This window comes from Oculina patagonica, chromosome 3 (assembly GCF_052425735.1).
Source record: "Oculina patagonica isolate OP01 chromosome 3, crgOcupat, whole genome shotgun sequence".
Classification (NCBI taxonomy): Eukaryota; Metazoa; Cnidaria; class Anthozoa; order Scleractinia; family Oculinidae; genus Oculina; species Oculina patagonica.
In genome coordinates this window covers 24444855-24461331 of record NC_135760.1, presented here as the reverse complement: position 1 = coordinate 24461331, position 16477 = coordinate 24444855, and the positions used below count along the sequence as shown (strand labels likewise).

At 38.5% G+C, this 16477-nt stretch overlaps 1 protein-coding gene across 2 annotated transcripts; it reads right to left on the bottom strand.

Annotated features, from left to right (window-relative positions):
* Nucleotides 1–5653: 5653 nt before the first annotated feature.
* Nucleotides 5654–14672, bottom strand: LOC144647148 (GPI-N-acetylgalactosamine transferase PGAP4-like). Of its 2 annotated transcripts, none has more exons than XM_078506902.1 (2): nucleotides 14569–14672; nucleotides 5654–7711 (listed from the first exon to the last, which is right to left on the bottom strand). In XM_078506902.1, the coding sequence occupies exon 2, from the start codon at nucleotides 7636–7638 to the stop codon at nucleotides 6391–6393; it is 1248 nt and encodes a 415-aa protein (XP_078363028.1). In that variant the 5' UTR covers nucleotides 7639–7711; nucleotides 14569–14672; the 3' UTR covers nucleotides 5654–6390. The 2 variants fall into 2 exon arrangements, with proteins under 2 accessions (XP_078363028.1, XP_078363029.1); XM_078506903.1 differs by lacking the exon at nucleotides 14569–14672 and adding an exon at nucleotides 7923–8172.
* Nucleotides 14673–16477: the final 1805 nt, after the last annotated feature.

The window sequence follows — 16477 nt, the reverse complement described above, 5'->3', positions numbered from 1 at the left end:
ATACAACAAAAAAGGAATGGCATCCTTTGTGTATAGTTTACATGTTCATTATGAATACTGGTTGCTGCTTTTTTAGTATTTTTCGTATCTTACAACAAAGTGAAATTCATTTATTTTACCACATATAATTCAGAATATGTATGGTGGCCTTACTTCAGTCTCGCCTGCCTTTTTACATGCTTGTGAAATCACTGCCGTTGCCAAAGAATTTCACGCAACCGTAAAAACACACGCAAACACACACGCAAAATAAAATACAATTAACGGGTTCGAAATAGACCCAATACAACAAAAAAGTATGAATTGCACCCTTTGTGTATAGCTTACAACAGTTCATTATGAATACTGGTTGCTGCTTTTTTAGTATTTTTCGTATCTTACAACAAAGCATTCATTTATTTTACCACATATAATTCAGAATATGCATGGCCTTACTTCAGTCTCGCCTGCCTTTTTACATGCTTGTGAAATCATCGCCGTTGCCAAAGAATTTCACGCAACCGTAAAAACACACGCAAACACACACGCAAATGAAATTAAATAGAAATAACGGGTTCGCAAAATACAGCAAAAAAATAGAATGACACCCTATTTTATACATTTTGATCATAAAAACTGCTGGCTGCTATTTAGTATTTTTCGGATCTTACCAAAATGTGACATTCTTTAATTTTACTATAAATTTTACGTTGCTAAAGGAGCAAAAAAATTGTCATATGAATCCCTAAGTAAACAGAAGGGCAGAAGATATCATCTCAAGGCAACCAATCACAAACGTCAAGTGTCATCAACAACCAATAGAAAAATGCGACAACAGTTTCAGCATATTCCACGTCGTCAATTTGGTTTTAAAATTACCGTCCTTATTTTAGTTGGTTCAGACTGTTTGTTTCGTAGAGAAAGTCAGGTAGGTTGAGATCAAGACTAAGCACTTTTTTCAAATTTTTTCATGATCTCTCTACGTATAACATTGCAACTAAATCTGCGACCGTTCGTTTATGTTCTGCAGGTCAGCCGATCAATTGCTTTAACTGAAGTAAACATTGATAAAAATCATTCAGCAAATACCCAAGGTAGGTAAGATCTCAGTAGTCGCGACAAAAACTGCATAGATCGTTGTGTTGAATGGTCCTTCAAAAAATGCGCGTGTAGAGTTTTCACCAAAATTCAAGGGTCTCGTCATTTCGAATTTTTCACCAACATATCCTACGTATACAACAACTGCTCGTTGGACTTTGTTGGACTAATGACTCAACAATCATTTGGAACACTCTTTTTAGAAATGCGTGCACCGAAGGCAGGCTTAAAGACTTATTACTAAAGCACCGGTGAACAAAAAGGAGTCGAGTGCAGTTACCATGACAAAATCCGCCGTATATAGCGTAACAAGTTCAGCTGAAAAAGCGGTTTAAGTGATCGTTATGAGCAAAAACGTGTTCTGTAAGCTCTTGTTGTTTAAAGTTGTATACATTTTTTTTATTTAGGTTTGGTTTTTATTGCTGAATACGCAAACCAAGTTTTTGTTTGCCAATTGTATGATTTTCATGTAGCTATAAAACTTTTGTTTAGCAAAGAATTACCGAAAAACGCTTTCCTTAGCGACATGCTTGACTATTGCAAAAATGGAGACAAAATATGAATTGTAAATATCGATGATAATTGAGGTGTTACTTCCAAATTCCGCACGATCTTCACCGTCAGGAAATACATGTGCAGGAACGGTATTTGTCATTTTAGTAGTAACTATTTCAGGCTGTGTTATTTCCAAGTGGCAGAAGATCGTGCGGAATTTGAAAGCAACGCCTCTCTTCGAAAACAACAGTATAATTTCATTGGAAATGCGGGGTTTACAAAGCGACCAAATCTTGGAAAGTAAATGTACCTGACTTTCCGACCGAAATTCTTCAAATCGTATGATAGGAACACGCTGAAACTCGGCACAAATCTTTGCAATATCCTGTTCTAGCTGCAGCTTTAAAAAAATGAAAAACAAATCGACAAATTTTCCGCAATTCTAAATAACGTCATTTGTTTGATATTTTTAAAAATTCGGCTGAAAACCATCCATCTTTATTGACTGCTAACATTTGACGTATATACACGATCTTTTTAACTTTTACACACAAGATTAAGGTGACATTAGACTCAAAACTGGCTGGTACTGGGTTAGTATAAGTATCAAATTTATGCGACGGTCAAGTCAGACGCATAACACAACAGTTTTTAAAGGCAAAATAAAGATGTCGCTCGTTCAGGAAATTTACCGAGTGGATTTTCCTGTAAGTTGTTGTGAGTAAACTTCAACTGTTTGGCAGCGTTTTGGGGTAATTACAGAAAAATTCACCGTGGCATTTTCAAAAAAATCGCATTTTATTAAAAACGAAGGCTTCCAAAAATCGCTTATAACTTTAACAAATCGCGTTTGATCGCCATAAAATTTATCATTTTATATAATTTAAACATTATTTTTTCAGATTCTTAAAAATCTAAGCAATCGCTTCACGTTTTGCCGTTTTAAAACGCGCTTGAAAGAGGGAACTGTCAGCCTCATAAATACCCGCGGGCCACCTTAAATGGACAAAAGACAATTATCCCGAATAACGCGTCACGCAAGGAATGCATATTTTTATCAGTTTTGGGAAGTGTAATCGAGCACGCAGTGTGAATTGAGATGTGATTTTTCTCAGTCGGTAAACTCGCTATGTTGTGCTCGCCTTTTATTAACGTGGCGCGATTAATGATAAATCACGCTTAATTGTCGCTAACCGACAACCTCGTTCCCAGGGCTTTTCCCTTGGTGATTTGGAACGGGCGGGAAAAGACCCTGGCATCGGCCGGTCACGTGAGCTTCAGACACCCGAAAATCTTGGGTGTCATAAATTTTAGATAGCATCAATTGAACCAAGGCAACGCATGAATTATCTGTTTTCGGTTTGCTCAGTCAGCTTGGAATGGCTCTAAACCACCGCAAATGTCCTCTGTTTCGCTTAAAGCCACTTTAAGAGGATTTTTTTTTATATATAATGGCATATACAACACGAAAAACAGTCAACATATTCAACTTGCGCGTGTGAGATTTCAAATCTGCATTGAAATCATGCGGTGCCACAACGTAACCTAGCGAACAAGGGAGCATCGAGCTCAATAGACAAAACGCTTGATCAAATTATACAAGAAGCATAACCTTTACTACACAGAATGTCTCTCTATAAAATAAACATTTAGCTTTCTCGAAGTAAAGCTCTGAAAAAGCCGGACAAAGATAATGTCATCCGTGATATGATACAATACATCTTGCAACGGTATTACATGAAATTAAACAGCCGAACCCGGCATCACAATGCAAGTAATCAACATTATCACGGAATATTTCAGATCCTGTCCTTCCAGAGCGACCATTTTGAGAGCTTATAGAATATCTTGCAAATAGAAAAGAGCCAAAACAATCCGTGTAGCGAAACATGAGCTAGAGGTGTCAAACAGGAAACTGTGTATACGCCGGCAGACCTGTGACCTCTAGACTGTCCAGATTTGCTCCAGTGATTTGGTTTATATCGTTAGGAGCTCAGTTCAATAGGACGAAGAATCCTTTTCCATTGTTTTTTTAAGATCGCTTTCATCGTAACGTGCCGGATTTTCTCCAAACATTAGCTGCTTGGCGGAGGTTTTTCCATGCATCTCGGACCCGTCAAGGGTTGCCGAGCGCTTCGATGTCATCAATGGCAAAAACCCGAAGCAAAATGATGGCTTTCGTACTCACCATCACAGAGCCGGCAAAGTGAATTCCGAGCGTGTATTTTTGGGAGTTGACTGCTTCAATTTTTTTTTACAGAAAACGCAGAGAAAACTTATTCTATTCACTTTTGTTTTAGCGAGATTTACCAGCCGTTGCATAAATTAGAATTCCGCGGAATATTTAAGATAATCACGTGACCGGCCGATGCCAGGGTCTTTTCCCGCACGTTTCAAATCACCAAGGGAAAAGCCCTGGGAACGAGGTTGGCTAACCGACCGCGAACCAGTCAGAGTTGTTTTTTGTCGGATTGACAGTTTAGTGAACTGTAGTCGAGCACGCGGTGTGAATTGAGATGTGATTTTCCTCGGTCGATAAACTCGCTATATTGTCAGTGTTATAACGAATTTCTCGAGAATAACCATTGTTGGAATCATTCGCTTTGCCGTGGTTTATGCGTGATACAATCAGAGCAAAAGCAACACCCGTAAAACAAGTCTGCAAATTGTAATGTTTGCAATCTTCCATGTGACAGAAGCCTAGATCTTATGTGACAATCGTTCTTGGAGAACAGATTTTCTCTTCCGGTGTTACGACAAACTGTCGTGATTGACACATTTTTCGCATTCCGATCGTTCTTAGTGGAAGAACAAAATTTTCAACTTTCGTTTTCTGTTCGCTATTTATTAACGTGGCGCGCACGCGTAAAACGCTATCCGCTGGTCACTGTCAAGATTAGGGTTGCAGGCCTCTCTTGGGCCCTTAATAATTAATTAATTGATATTAATTAATTAATTGGTGATTAAAAGTTTACACCGCGTTAGCGGTTTAGTGATTTAGTGGTTTAGTGGTTTAGTGGTTTAGGGGTTTAGCAAACGCCAATCCACCAAACCATCACAATAGTGCATTCTGCACTAAAAATTATCCAGGGTAAATAGAGGTTTGCGTGTATTTAAATACGAGTACGATTACCGGTTATTTATCTATTACCCTACACCAAAAATGGTAAAATATCGGGTATTTTTTGAAATATATTTTTTGCAAGCCGAACTTCGGGCAAAGGTTTTCCCGCCACTAAGAAAGTGCAGCGCGCTTGAGATTTTCCCGCCACTAAATGAGTTGCGCAACTGTGATTGGTTACTTGTTGATAGCAAGCACGCTGATTGGTCAGAATTTTCGCCCGCTGGTTCAGGCACAAGTCATGCATAAGTTCGGCTGAATTTCGGGTATTTGGCCGGTCGTGTACAGTTTGTATAATTTAAAAAGCGGATTTGTGAAATGTTTCTCGTTTAAAAAGTGAGTGTAGATCGGGTTTACCATGCTTGGAGGACTGTACTACACAGACAAAACACCATTGACCAAACAAATTTCGGATAATTCAGGTAAGAGAGTGGAATTCAGCAACCATATTCTGTAAAAGAAAAGCTGTGCTTATAGTAGTTTTATGAAAAGATAACCGTTATAAAAGTAATGAGCTAGTGGCTATAAAGCATTTTTGACAGTTTTATAAGGGGACAAGTGCCGAATAAGTGCTTCAAAATTGGAAACGTAAGAGTCGGCAACTTGCGGGTGAATGAAATTTTGAAGCACAATTCCCGGTTTGGCGATTTTAATTCAGCCTATTGCTTCTTTAATTCTCGTGGTCTGTTAAAAAAAAACACTCGACCATAGGATATTGTCCTCCACTTTGCCACAGGAGTGGTATTATTTAAGACATTAAACTGTATTTTATTTATGAAAAATTAAAGCCGAAACTTGTCAGAACTCAAACGAAGCTTAACATATTGCTCGAGCAAGTTTTTTTATATTCAAGTGCCATTGCACTTCAACATTGCAAAGGTTCACACAAAAGAAAATCCTATCCCCCCTTTAACCCAAAATTTAAAACAAAATATTTTTAGAGGGAGACATCATCGCTAGTTGACGAAGATTGATTTTTCACAAGAAAAACCTTATGAAAAATGTTTAAAATTTTTTGAAGGGTATGCCCTTAGAACCTCCTATCAAGATCTTGTCTCGTCTATGTCAAAGGTCGATCTGGTTACGGCCTAGCCTCCCACGCAGTCGCCCCAAAGAACGACTGCGTGGGAGGCTAGTTACGGCCCTGCCTATTTGACTTTGGCCGGAAGACGTAATCTTTTATCTAACTTACATGATACCCGTTATGCAAATGATTGAATACGTACCACTAAATATTTATTAAAAACGCGCTCAGCCAAACGTTTGAAAGAGGATTGCTGAATATAAAAAATATTCCTGCCATGCAGGATTTGAAAACACTGTTAAACATATGTTAACGGACACCTTCCTAATAACGGGGACATTTACAGATATGGTCCCAGTTACATACAAAAACCACCGATTTTTCAACTTCACATCAGCGGACTGTAGATGGTTTTGAACTTACGCGAGGTCTGTAAGCTTATTAGAAAATATTGCTCAAATTTTTAGATTTATTTGTAAATTTTTATAAGTTTATGGACAAGCCAAGGCGGATGATATTCTAATGCACTTATGTAATTCACAAATACAAATAATATCAATATTTGGACCAGAGTACCATCATAAGTTGGAACAAGACTTGCAGTTAAATTACTTTAGTTGCATCGGGTTTTTCACATCCCCGTAAAATATATTCCCAGTGTCAACATAAGTATTTAAAAGAGTTTGAACCATTGTGGGTAGTACATAAGTGAAGGGTTCAACAACTTTTCACTAAGAGACGAAAAAAAGCCAATATGGGCAAACAAATTGGGTTGTACAATTAATCCTCTTATATTAAACTTACGCCTGTAATCATCTAACATAGTGTCCTTGCCATAATGTTTGCTGCAAGTATGATTCTTCATATAACGCAACCAGTGATGAGCTTTATCAGCCACAAATAACATTCCAGGAGTACAGCATGACGGTGCGGGACCAACTGTAAATAGACTCTTTGATAGATACCTTAACTCAATCAAATGCTGTCTACCGATAGCAATGGCTGTCAATATAAAGTAAACTGTAATCCAAAGCCAAATGACATAGAGAGTACGAGATCTAAAACTCCCTTTCGTTCTGTTAGACAATAAATAGGTTACTACCAATGTAGTACAAGTTCCAGAGAGTAAAGCAAAGCTAATAAGCTCAGGAATGCGTTCTGGTTCTAAACTCCAAAATCCTTGCAGCCTTTCTGGGTGATATAGTTTATAAAACAGGACATCAGAGGTGTGTATGCGAGAGGCCATTGCGCTTTTTCTAATTTCGAGAAGGTAATACAAAATATCAAACAGTTGTGGATGAGGAAAAGCATCATCTTCAACTAACAAGGAATACCTTGGCTTAGATTTCAGGCTCTCTTCCAAACAAAATGCATAATCTTGCTTTTCTTTTTCTTTGATCTTCAGCTGAGGCTGACCTTTTGGCTCCTCTGAATAACGTTGAAAATAACGCACAACAGAAGAAAAGTTACTTGCTTCTTCATGAAACTTTGAATCAACGTTACAAATTGACAAGCTTATTGTCCATGGTAGTACCCTTGTTTTTGAGTCATTTAAAATGCGAAAAAACTGCCCAAAAATTTGAGTCAAGAACTTGGGGTTGTTTCCTTTGAGCAGTGAACCACGACGAGATGTTGTGATTAACACGATATCAATGTCCACGTTTTTTTGCTCCTTCTTAAAGTCAAGTGATATATTCTGAAGATGTGACCTCCAAAACTGCGACGCAGTGGCAGCACGTAATTCATTTTGTCTTATATGGTAGTCCATCTCACTTGATGAGTTGTTAAAAGGGTTGCGATAGTAAAGTGAATACCTCATGTCGTTAAAAAGGAGTGGGAAAAGACCAAGGAATGATACGCCATATATTATTAAACAGATCCAGGTATGCCTGTTAAAACGGCATGAATACAGTCTTGACATTGTGATCAGTTCTTTGTACTAATACCGTACAGTTATCTGCAGGTTCCTTCTAGCATGACAAATTGGTAATGTCCTAAAAGTTTAAACAGAAAAGAACTAGTTAATTCAATTACACCTTGGACAAGCTTAAATCTCATTGCTCTATACCTGTACATCACTAACTATGTATACATTTAAACGTATTTAACACTTTCTGCATCTCCACTATCCTATGTACTAAATTTGGGCACTAAGAAACTATCCTCGTCGAGAGAGTGTGCTTTAACGAATGATGCTCATCGTACACGGTATGCACAATAATTCTAACCAACTGTACTTGTAACTGCAGCTAAGCGATCGCAAATTACTGCTGACAGTCCATGTTCATCAGTCACGACAACCGCTAATCACGTTAGCGACCAACCAATCAACAACCCTTTCATTAGCGCTGCCAATCATCCTACACGCACACCAGAAGCCCATTACACGCACACGAATACAATCACATGTAATGACAACCGCTAATCACAACATAAACGACCAACTCCAGTTATTCTACACCTACATGTAATCGCAGACGTCGTCATTCGCCAACGGAGAACAAAATCAAACAGATACTGGATTGTCTACGAAACAAACATAACATTTGTCTAGACCAGGAGGGGAAGAAAGTCGGCACTTTCTTTGAAGACATAGCAGTGCCTAGCTAGTGCCTGGAAACGGTGCGAGTCTATATCACCCAAAGTTTTGTTTTCTCAGAAAGATTTAAATATCAATGACTGCATGCGTGTGAAATGCGAATAGTGGCGGTGTTTGCGTTTGATGTTTCACATCACTGAAAATGTTTTGGCGGTGTGGAATGCCAAGCGAAAAATTTTCACGGTTGACATTTAATAACCAAAATATGGTAAATCATTTCAGAAACATTGGAGTATTTTTCATTGGTATAATTCGCAAGCCCTACTTTTGCCAGACTGGTAACCGTTATCACTGTTTGTTGTTTTGATGTCCGGCAAACTTCAATGGAACAAACAAAATGCAAATAGCTATTGTTTTTTGTGCACGGTCAAAACCAAAACATGCGAACTAAGGGCCTGTTTACATGATTCCGGAATGACTTTCATTCCGGAACGAGTTCATTCCATCCCCAGCATACATTTCTCTGTATCTGTTTACATGATACCGAGACGAAAGTCAAGTCATTCCGGAATGAGTTCATTCCGGTTTTCATTCCGGAATGAAAGTTTCGTTCTGGAATGAAATTTTATTCTGGTATCATGTAAACACAGAACAAAATTCGTTCCGAGATGAAATCGCAACTAATGAAACCGCATACGGACTCCACAGTTTGAATTCAAAGCGAAAAAACGTAATAGCATTTACTGTTTAGCCCAAAGAAGCAACTCTATGGTCAAATTACTCGTTAAAATTGCAGATACGGCCATTAAGGTCGCTGGGGACACCTCAGGTTCATCATTATGCATTTATTTAAAGCGTATGCACGAAGTGCAACGACTGACATCGACAACTCTACGAGATATTTATGACTGGACCGAAATATGGGCGCTTGCGTGTGATTTGTAAAAAATCCCTGTTTCTTTGATATTTTAACCAAATTAAAACAACACTTAGCGATATACGTTCATATAGATTGTAGGAAGTCTTTGAGCTTATTTTCATTCAAATTTGAATATTTCTGCAACTCAGAGTAATCACAAAATATTTGGCATAAACAATCGTGCCCTTTTTAAAAACGCATTGTTCTCACCATAAAAGCGTGGAATATAATTACCATAATTACATCTCTCCTTGGCAAAATGATCGTATTTAGGTCGGGACACCTTCGGAAATCTCAAAGTTTGGACTTTTCCGACAATTTTGTGGCAGAGAATACAGCGCGGATACAGAACTTCATGACTTGCCACTGCAGATAGGTAAACTATGAATACTGTAGTGTGTCATAACAGAAGCGGAATTTTAAAAGAGCGCTTTTAGAAAGAGGTAGAAGACATTAAACTCAAATTTGCGCACTTAAACCGCCATAACTTGCCGGCAAACTTTAAATTAAAAAATCCGCTTCTGTTATGACACTCTTGAGGTATTGACTGATTAGCTTTTGACAAGATCACAGTGTGCTGTCTCCTACTCGTTCCGCAAACTCTGCCACAAAATCATGTTTTTCCCAATTTGGCACTAATGAGGCTATAACATCGCCGTTAAATGCAATCTACCAAATAAAAGATGACATTCACAATCTTGCGTCATTTCTTTATGTCTCTGTAAGATTTGAGTTTAATCGCACCCATAACAGCTGAGAAATAAGCGTTTTAAAAGATGCAGGTCAAGCAAAATTTTTCTTCATGAATTTATTCATGCAGTTGGTATCCCCCGCGACCTTAATGGGCACAAAAACATGTTTGCGCGAGACTTGTTTTGATCACGCGCGAAACATGCGCCACCTTGTTTTGATCTCGCCCGAACACCGCGCACGTGAAAATGCCTTTGGTTGAACCGGTCGACTCTGTCATGTAAATGCAGAACGAACTTCATTCCGGAACGAGTTTCGTTCCAGAATGAAAGTAGCCAGCGTAGCTTGGCGTTCTAGTCAGTCAGGGAGAGCGAGAAAATCGCGCGCGCGATTTCTCGCTCTCCCTGACTGACTAGAACGCCAAGCTACGCTGGCTAGAATGAAAGTCATTCCGGAATCATGTAAACAGGCCCTAAACAATGAACTTTGTCAAGCTATTCACTACGCCCTTAGCAACCATTAGGTAGCTACTGCGCACACTTGATTGCCCGGCACCGCTATGACCACTTTTTGAGTCGTGTAACAAAGGAAGTTTCTTCCCCCCCCCCCCCCCCCTGGTCTAGACACTAACGCTGCGATCAACTTAAGCACTGTCACTCTCACCCACGACGAGAACCAATTGCTTGCCAGGGATCTTTCCTTTTGTTTCACTTCCCTGAAGTTAGAGCTGATTTTCATGAATTAGGTCGACTAATGCGTCTCTTTGTGACTATCCCCCTCAAACCAATCTTAACCCATTCCGTACCAAAAGCAATTAGACCCCTCCCCTACTCAGGGAGCGCTTGATATTTGACGCTGACAACTTAACTGCACGTAAAGAACGACATACCTGCAGACGTACTGACATTGCCATTAACTCTGCAGACAAGGGCTCTGGAACTGTAGTAACTGGGATTGGGACTAGTATATTAAAGAACATGATGGTTCACAAGCGACCTCAACTGTATTAAGGTGGCCCGCGGGTATTTATGAGGCTGACAGTTCCCTTTTTTAAGCGCGTTTTAAAACGGGAAAACGTGAAGCAATTGCTGAGATTTTTGAGAATCTGAAAAAATAATGCTTACATTATATAAAATGGTAAATTTTATGGCGATCAAACGCGATTTGTTTAAGATATGAGCGATTTTCGGAAGCCTTCGTTTTTAATAAAATGCGATTATTTTGAAAATGCCACGGTGAATTTTTCTGTAATTACCCCAAAACGCTGCCAAACAGTTGAAGTTTACTCACAACAACTTACAGGAAAATCCACTCCGTAGATTTCCTGAACGAGCGACATTTTTTTTTGCCTTAAAAAACTGTTGTGTTATGCGTCTGACTTGACCGTCGCATAAATTTGATACTTATACTAACCCAGTACCAGCCAGTTTTGAGTCTGATGTCACCTTAATCTTGTGTGTAAAAGTTAAAAAGATCGTGTATATACATCAAATGTTAGCAATCAATAAAGATGGATGGTTTTCAGTCGAATTTTTGAAAATATCAAACAAATGACGTTATTTTTTTTTTTTTTTTTAGGACCGGCCCAAAAAATTCTTTCCAATTTCCTTGTAAACCCCGCATTTCGAATGAAATTATACTGTTGTTTTCGAAGAAAGGCGTTGCTTTCAAATTCCGCACGATCTTCTGCCACTTGGAACACAGCCTGAAATAGTTACTACTAAAATGACAAATACCGTTCCTGCACATGTATTTCCTGACGGTAGAAGATCGTGCGGAATGCAAGTAACACCTATCTTCAAACAACTTCATTCGAAATGCGAGGTTTACAAAGCGATTAGAACTTGGAAAGCAAATGTACCCGACTTTGCGACCGAAATTCTTCAAACCGTATGATAGGAACACGCTGAAACTCGGCACAAATCTTTGAGATATCCTGTTCTAGCTGCAGCTTTAAAAAAATGAAAAACAAATCGACAAATTTTCCGCAGGGAACTGTCAGCCTCATCTGCCAGCGGGCCACCTTAAAGTTCCTAAATTCTTGGTTTGCAACCACGTGCCAAGGCGGCCATGTTGAATGACAAAAAAATAAAACATGTTTTTGCGGAATTTGCATAATAAAAAAGTTTAGTTCCCAACGGAGGAGAACGCTTTGTTCTTGTCATCCAACATGGCTGTTGTGACGTCACCTACAAACCAGCAATTAAGTTGTGGTTGCCGAAAGTGTTAAGTCATGTTGTCATCACTACTGTTATGCGGATCAAATTCTATTTCTAGCGGCAGAATATATTATGTCCCGTCCCAGACTGCATCGCAATTACGCGAAACCATGTGATTAATGAAAGAGCAGTTTTCAATAGCCCAATTTCGATATATTAAAATTCAGCCTAAAACAATAGACCTCAGAACGAGGCTCAGGGAATAAACTATAGAGATTGTGGGGTTTATTCCCCAGAGCCTCGTAGTGATGTCTATTGTTTTAGTCTGAATTTTAAAATATCGAAATTGGGCTATTGAGTGTCGAAAACCAAAACCAATGTAATTACTTCGGCCAATCACAAAAGACACGGACAATCCAGTGAACCAATCAAAACTCGAAGCAAATACATGTAACCGGCACGAAGCGTGGGAAAACGTGCGCGAGCGAGTCACGATTGGTTTTGGTTTTCGTTCTGATTGGCTGAGAAAGTGGCGCGAGATTTTAAAGCCAATCACTGAGCGTAGTAATTCAAAACCAAAGCAAACGCAATTTACTTTCGACACTCAAGTGAAAACCGCTCTAATGATAATGATCATGATGATAAGAAAATTAGATGTTTTGACAGGGAGCCCATGTCTCAGAAAGTGGTTTTCAGTGGTAAGAAAAGAAAAAGAAACGAAAGAAAGAAAAACTTGGGTAGCGAAAACTTGTATTATTCTTAAATGTTTATATAAAATTGGAGAAAACTGAAGATAAATGGATACAAGATAGCAGGTAAAATATGGACGGTACCGAGAAACGTTTTAGTTTTGTATAACCAGAGTGGATCGTCGCGAACAAAAACTCAATTAATTATAAATTGTTTTATAGTATTCGGTTGTTCTGGTAAATCTGCTATGATAATCATCGCAAGTATGGCCTTTATCATTCATATCTCTTCATATCAATTTGACTGTAAAAGACAAAATTATTCATTCCAAAACTTTATGTAAAGCGGCTGCGATATGTACTTGGATGCCAGCAGCACGTGCAATGCTATTGTTCTAGTCATTTCACCTTTTGTTCTCTTTAATATGTCGTGACCGTCTTTTTTCTGAAAAATGTCAGGACATTTTAAAACTTGTCTGCTGGTGCGAATCGGCCCTAAGGACAATTCTGTAAGATTATAACTTAAGTTCAGTCATTACGGATTTCACTGCCAAAAGAGTCTGGACCAAATACGATTTTTTGGGTAATTTTCAAAACATTCACCTGTTATCGTTATTATAACTTACAGACATCCATAGGCATAAAATTTGGAACTGCAAAATCTTGTGATTAACTGCACAGATGTTTTTGAGGAATCAGGGAAAAGCAAATGTAAATTGTTCACTGTGCATAAATTATTGCCACGTTCGAGTTATCCTATTCTCTGCTGCAAAATACTCCGTGTTATGGTGGATTTCTGTTGTCGCGTGATTTTACGTACTGTCCCGTTCGTGAATTTTACTGGCTTTACGTGCGTAAAATAAACTAGAGAAAATGTATGAAAGGCTTGTGTAAGCGGAAAAAGTTAAACCTCAACTTTTCCGCATACGCGAGACGTTCATACCTTTTCTCTGATTTATTTTCAGTATTTTACGCACGTCAAGCCAGATTCACGCCCGCAAACGTACGTGAAATTTCGCGACAGTACTAGTGGAAATCTACTTATTAGAGAAAACCAAACTGACATAATTTTTGTAAAACGTCAGTAACAATCATTTAAGCAACCATGCGTATTGGTGGAGATTGTTCCACCTGCAATGAACTTGTACCAGAAAAACTAAAGTTGGAAAATTAGTCAATAAATTTGCTATGCGTTGTTTTCTAGTGACTAGAAGGATTTCGCACCCAACATCAGTTATTGTTTACCCAGTTGGTTTACCATGAGTTCTGTACTGGAAGCATGTGTAAAAATAGTAAACAACTATGGAAACTACGAGTCCCTGCGTCGTCGTTTGAACGAATCTGTCTGTGCACTGAGATCGACTCGGTTCAATTATCTAGCGACCGAGTCGGAGTGGTCTTTCCTGGGATTTCTTTCCTAAGTATTTCTTAAAATCCTCGGTTAAAACTCCATGAAACAAACTCTTTTGGCTTTGATACGAGGTTCGACGCTGTTTGCTCAGCAACTTTGTAATGTCAAATTCGAAGAAGGCAGCTGTGTTTCAAGTCAACATGCATGAGTGTTCAAGAGTGTTGAACGGAATAGAAATGTAATTGCAATCAGTCGTTCTTTTTTCGCAGCGGGAGGAAAAAAAAACGAACGCCTGATCGCAGGTTAGAAATGTAACTAGTTGGACGACTGCAGCGTCAGGAAATTGCAACACGACAAATGTTGCACAATGTTGAAACGTATAATTTGGGACTGATATTGCGCTTGGAATTTGCATCAAGGACTCTCTTCTTCACGCAAAGCAACAATGTCAATACTGCACATTATATCGGACTAAGAAAACTACACATTTAAAATGAACTATACCTTGGGAATATAAGTAACGTTTCCAAAGATGTGATTCTTTCATGTCATGGACGGCAGTTATTTGAACAGAACGCGTCACAAAATTCTCTTAATTTATTATATGCTTGATTGAGTTACAAAATTGTGGTCAGTTGTGTGCATAATAAGTATGGAGTTGTAAGGAAATCTTGCCCCAGATTCCTATCCACTATACATTATCTTGCAGTGGAGGGCAAAAAGAATTGTTTTCGAATTTTCACTAATCACTAGTAAAACTCCACCCTCGAACTGTATACAGAGGAGAGTTCAGGGTAAAATATTTTGAACTAATATATATTTTTTTTAAATATATGGTTTTTTTTTAACAAAGAGTCAGGACATCGTGACGGCCTTGTTTATTCCATAGTCCACGCGATTTCGATGGCTAATTTTTTGGCCGGATTAAATAAACCCACGGTTTTTTTTTATCTTTTGACATTGGCAGTGTAGCGAAAATCTGTCGGTACTGCAGTGCTGAAAAGTTTGTACTGAATATTAATTTTTTTCTTTGTTCGTGAGCGGGCGGTATTCTACAAATCCTGCGATCTGATTGGTTCCGGGAGCGGGCGGTATTCTCCAATCCGGCCCTCAACAGCGGGCGGTATCCGTGTACTTTCCGCGCGAAATCATTTTGCAGCGTTGTACGAACGAACACATGAAAGATTTGCTCAGCAAAATCGAAATAGCCGCTCACCAACTGTTGTAAATGCGAAAAGACAGAATAGAAGTGGAATTAAAGGCCTCGAAGTTCTTCTAAAGGCGAGTGTTGATTTTGTTTATCGACAAATTAAGTTCTAGTTGATAGTTTGTTGAGTTTGTGGTTGTTTGTGCATTTTGCAATCATTCATTTTAATACGATAAGCTGCGCCGGTTTTAAACTTCAATTTTGAGTAAAAACTGTCTTTTTATCGGCCACTTCTTTGCCAAAACAAAACACTAGTTGCCATCATTCAAGAAAATGAGATTCGTTAATTAAAAACAGCCAAAATAATTCTCACAATATTGTGCCGTACGTCCAAACTTCGCATTTCATTCAGTTTCACTTTCGCACTGTTTATCACAAAATAATTATGCTGGGAATCAACGCAGAGCTTATTAATTCGTTAAATACAAGTGTGTATAGCTATACCGAAACTGTCTTTCCGTCAGATAGTTTTCTTTTTTCGGGAAATTCTCAAACTTAGCATCCTGCGAACAGAGTTCTTTATCAAAACATTCATCGGGAAGCCGGAATTGGCGTTTAGTTTTGTCAATGATAATGCTTTGGCTCGATTTTACATTTATAATATATTTACTACTTCAATTTCTTTGATTGAATCTCTTCAGTGTTAATTTAATATGCTGAACCTTTCTGTAAATACGGTTCATTTAATTTATTTCGAACTAAATAACAAACAGCATTTTACACTCTTGCTAACCCGTCGATCGACTCAACATTGAAATTAAATGGCGCGCGTATACAAACAAAGATTTTGTGACACAATCTTTCTAGGTTTCTTTTAAAAACAAATAAAGTAGGAAAAAAATAAAAACGTTATTCACCAGCCTAGGTCGGTCCCTATTGGGAAAAACTGTGCCCTCGGTCTTGGAACCGCCCTCGGCCTGCGGCCTCGGGCGGTATCCAAGACCTCGGGCACAGTTTTTCCCAATACGGACCTCCCGGCTGGTGAATAACCTATATTTATTTTGTCATATCTTGTAAAAATCGACGGGAAATTTTTTACAGACGTTTGTCAGATTCTGTGGGACAAGTTTGTGCTACCCAGCATGCAAACACGTCTGTAAAATTTCCCTACTACGTAGAACCATATTTTTCGCTCAGCTATTTTGCAAGATATGACTGTCAAACTTGTTTTATTTTTTTTATTTATGTTAGCATACTTTTAAATTT

Excerpts from the sequence above, each read along its gene's own strand:
- LOC144647148 (XM_078506902.1), bottom strand. The coding sequence starts at position 7,638 with ATGTCAAGACTGTATTCATGCCGTTTTAACAGGCATACCTGGATCTGT.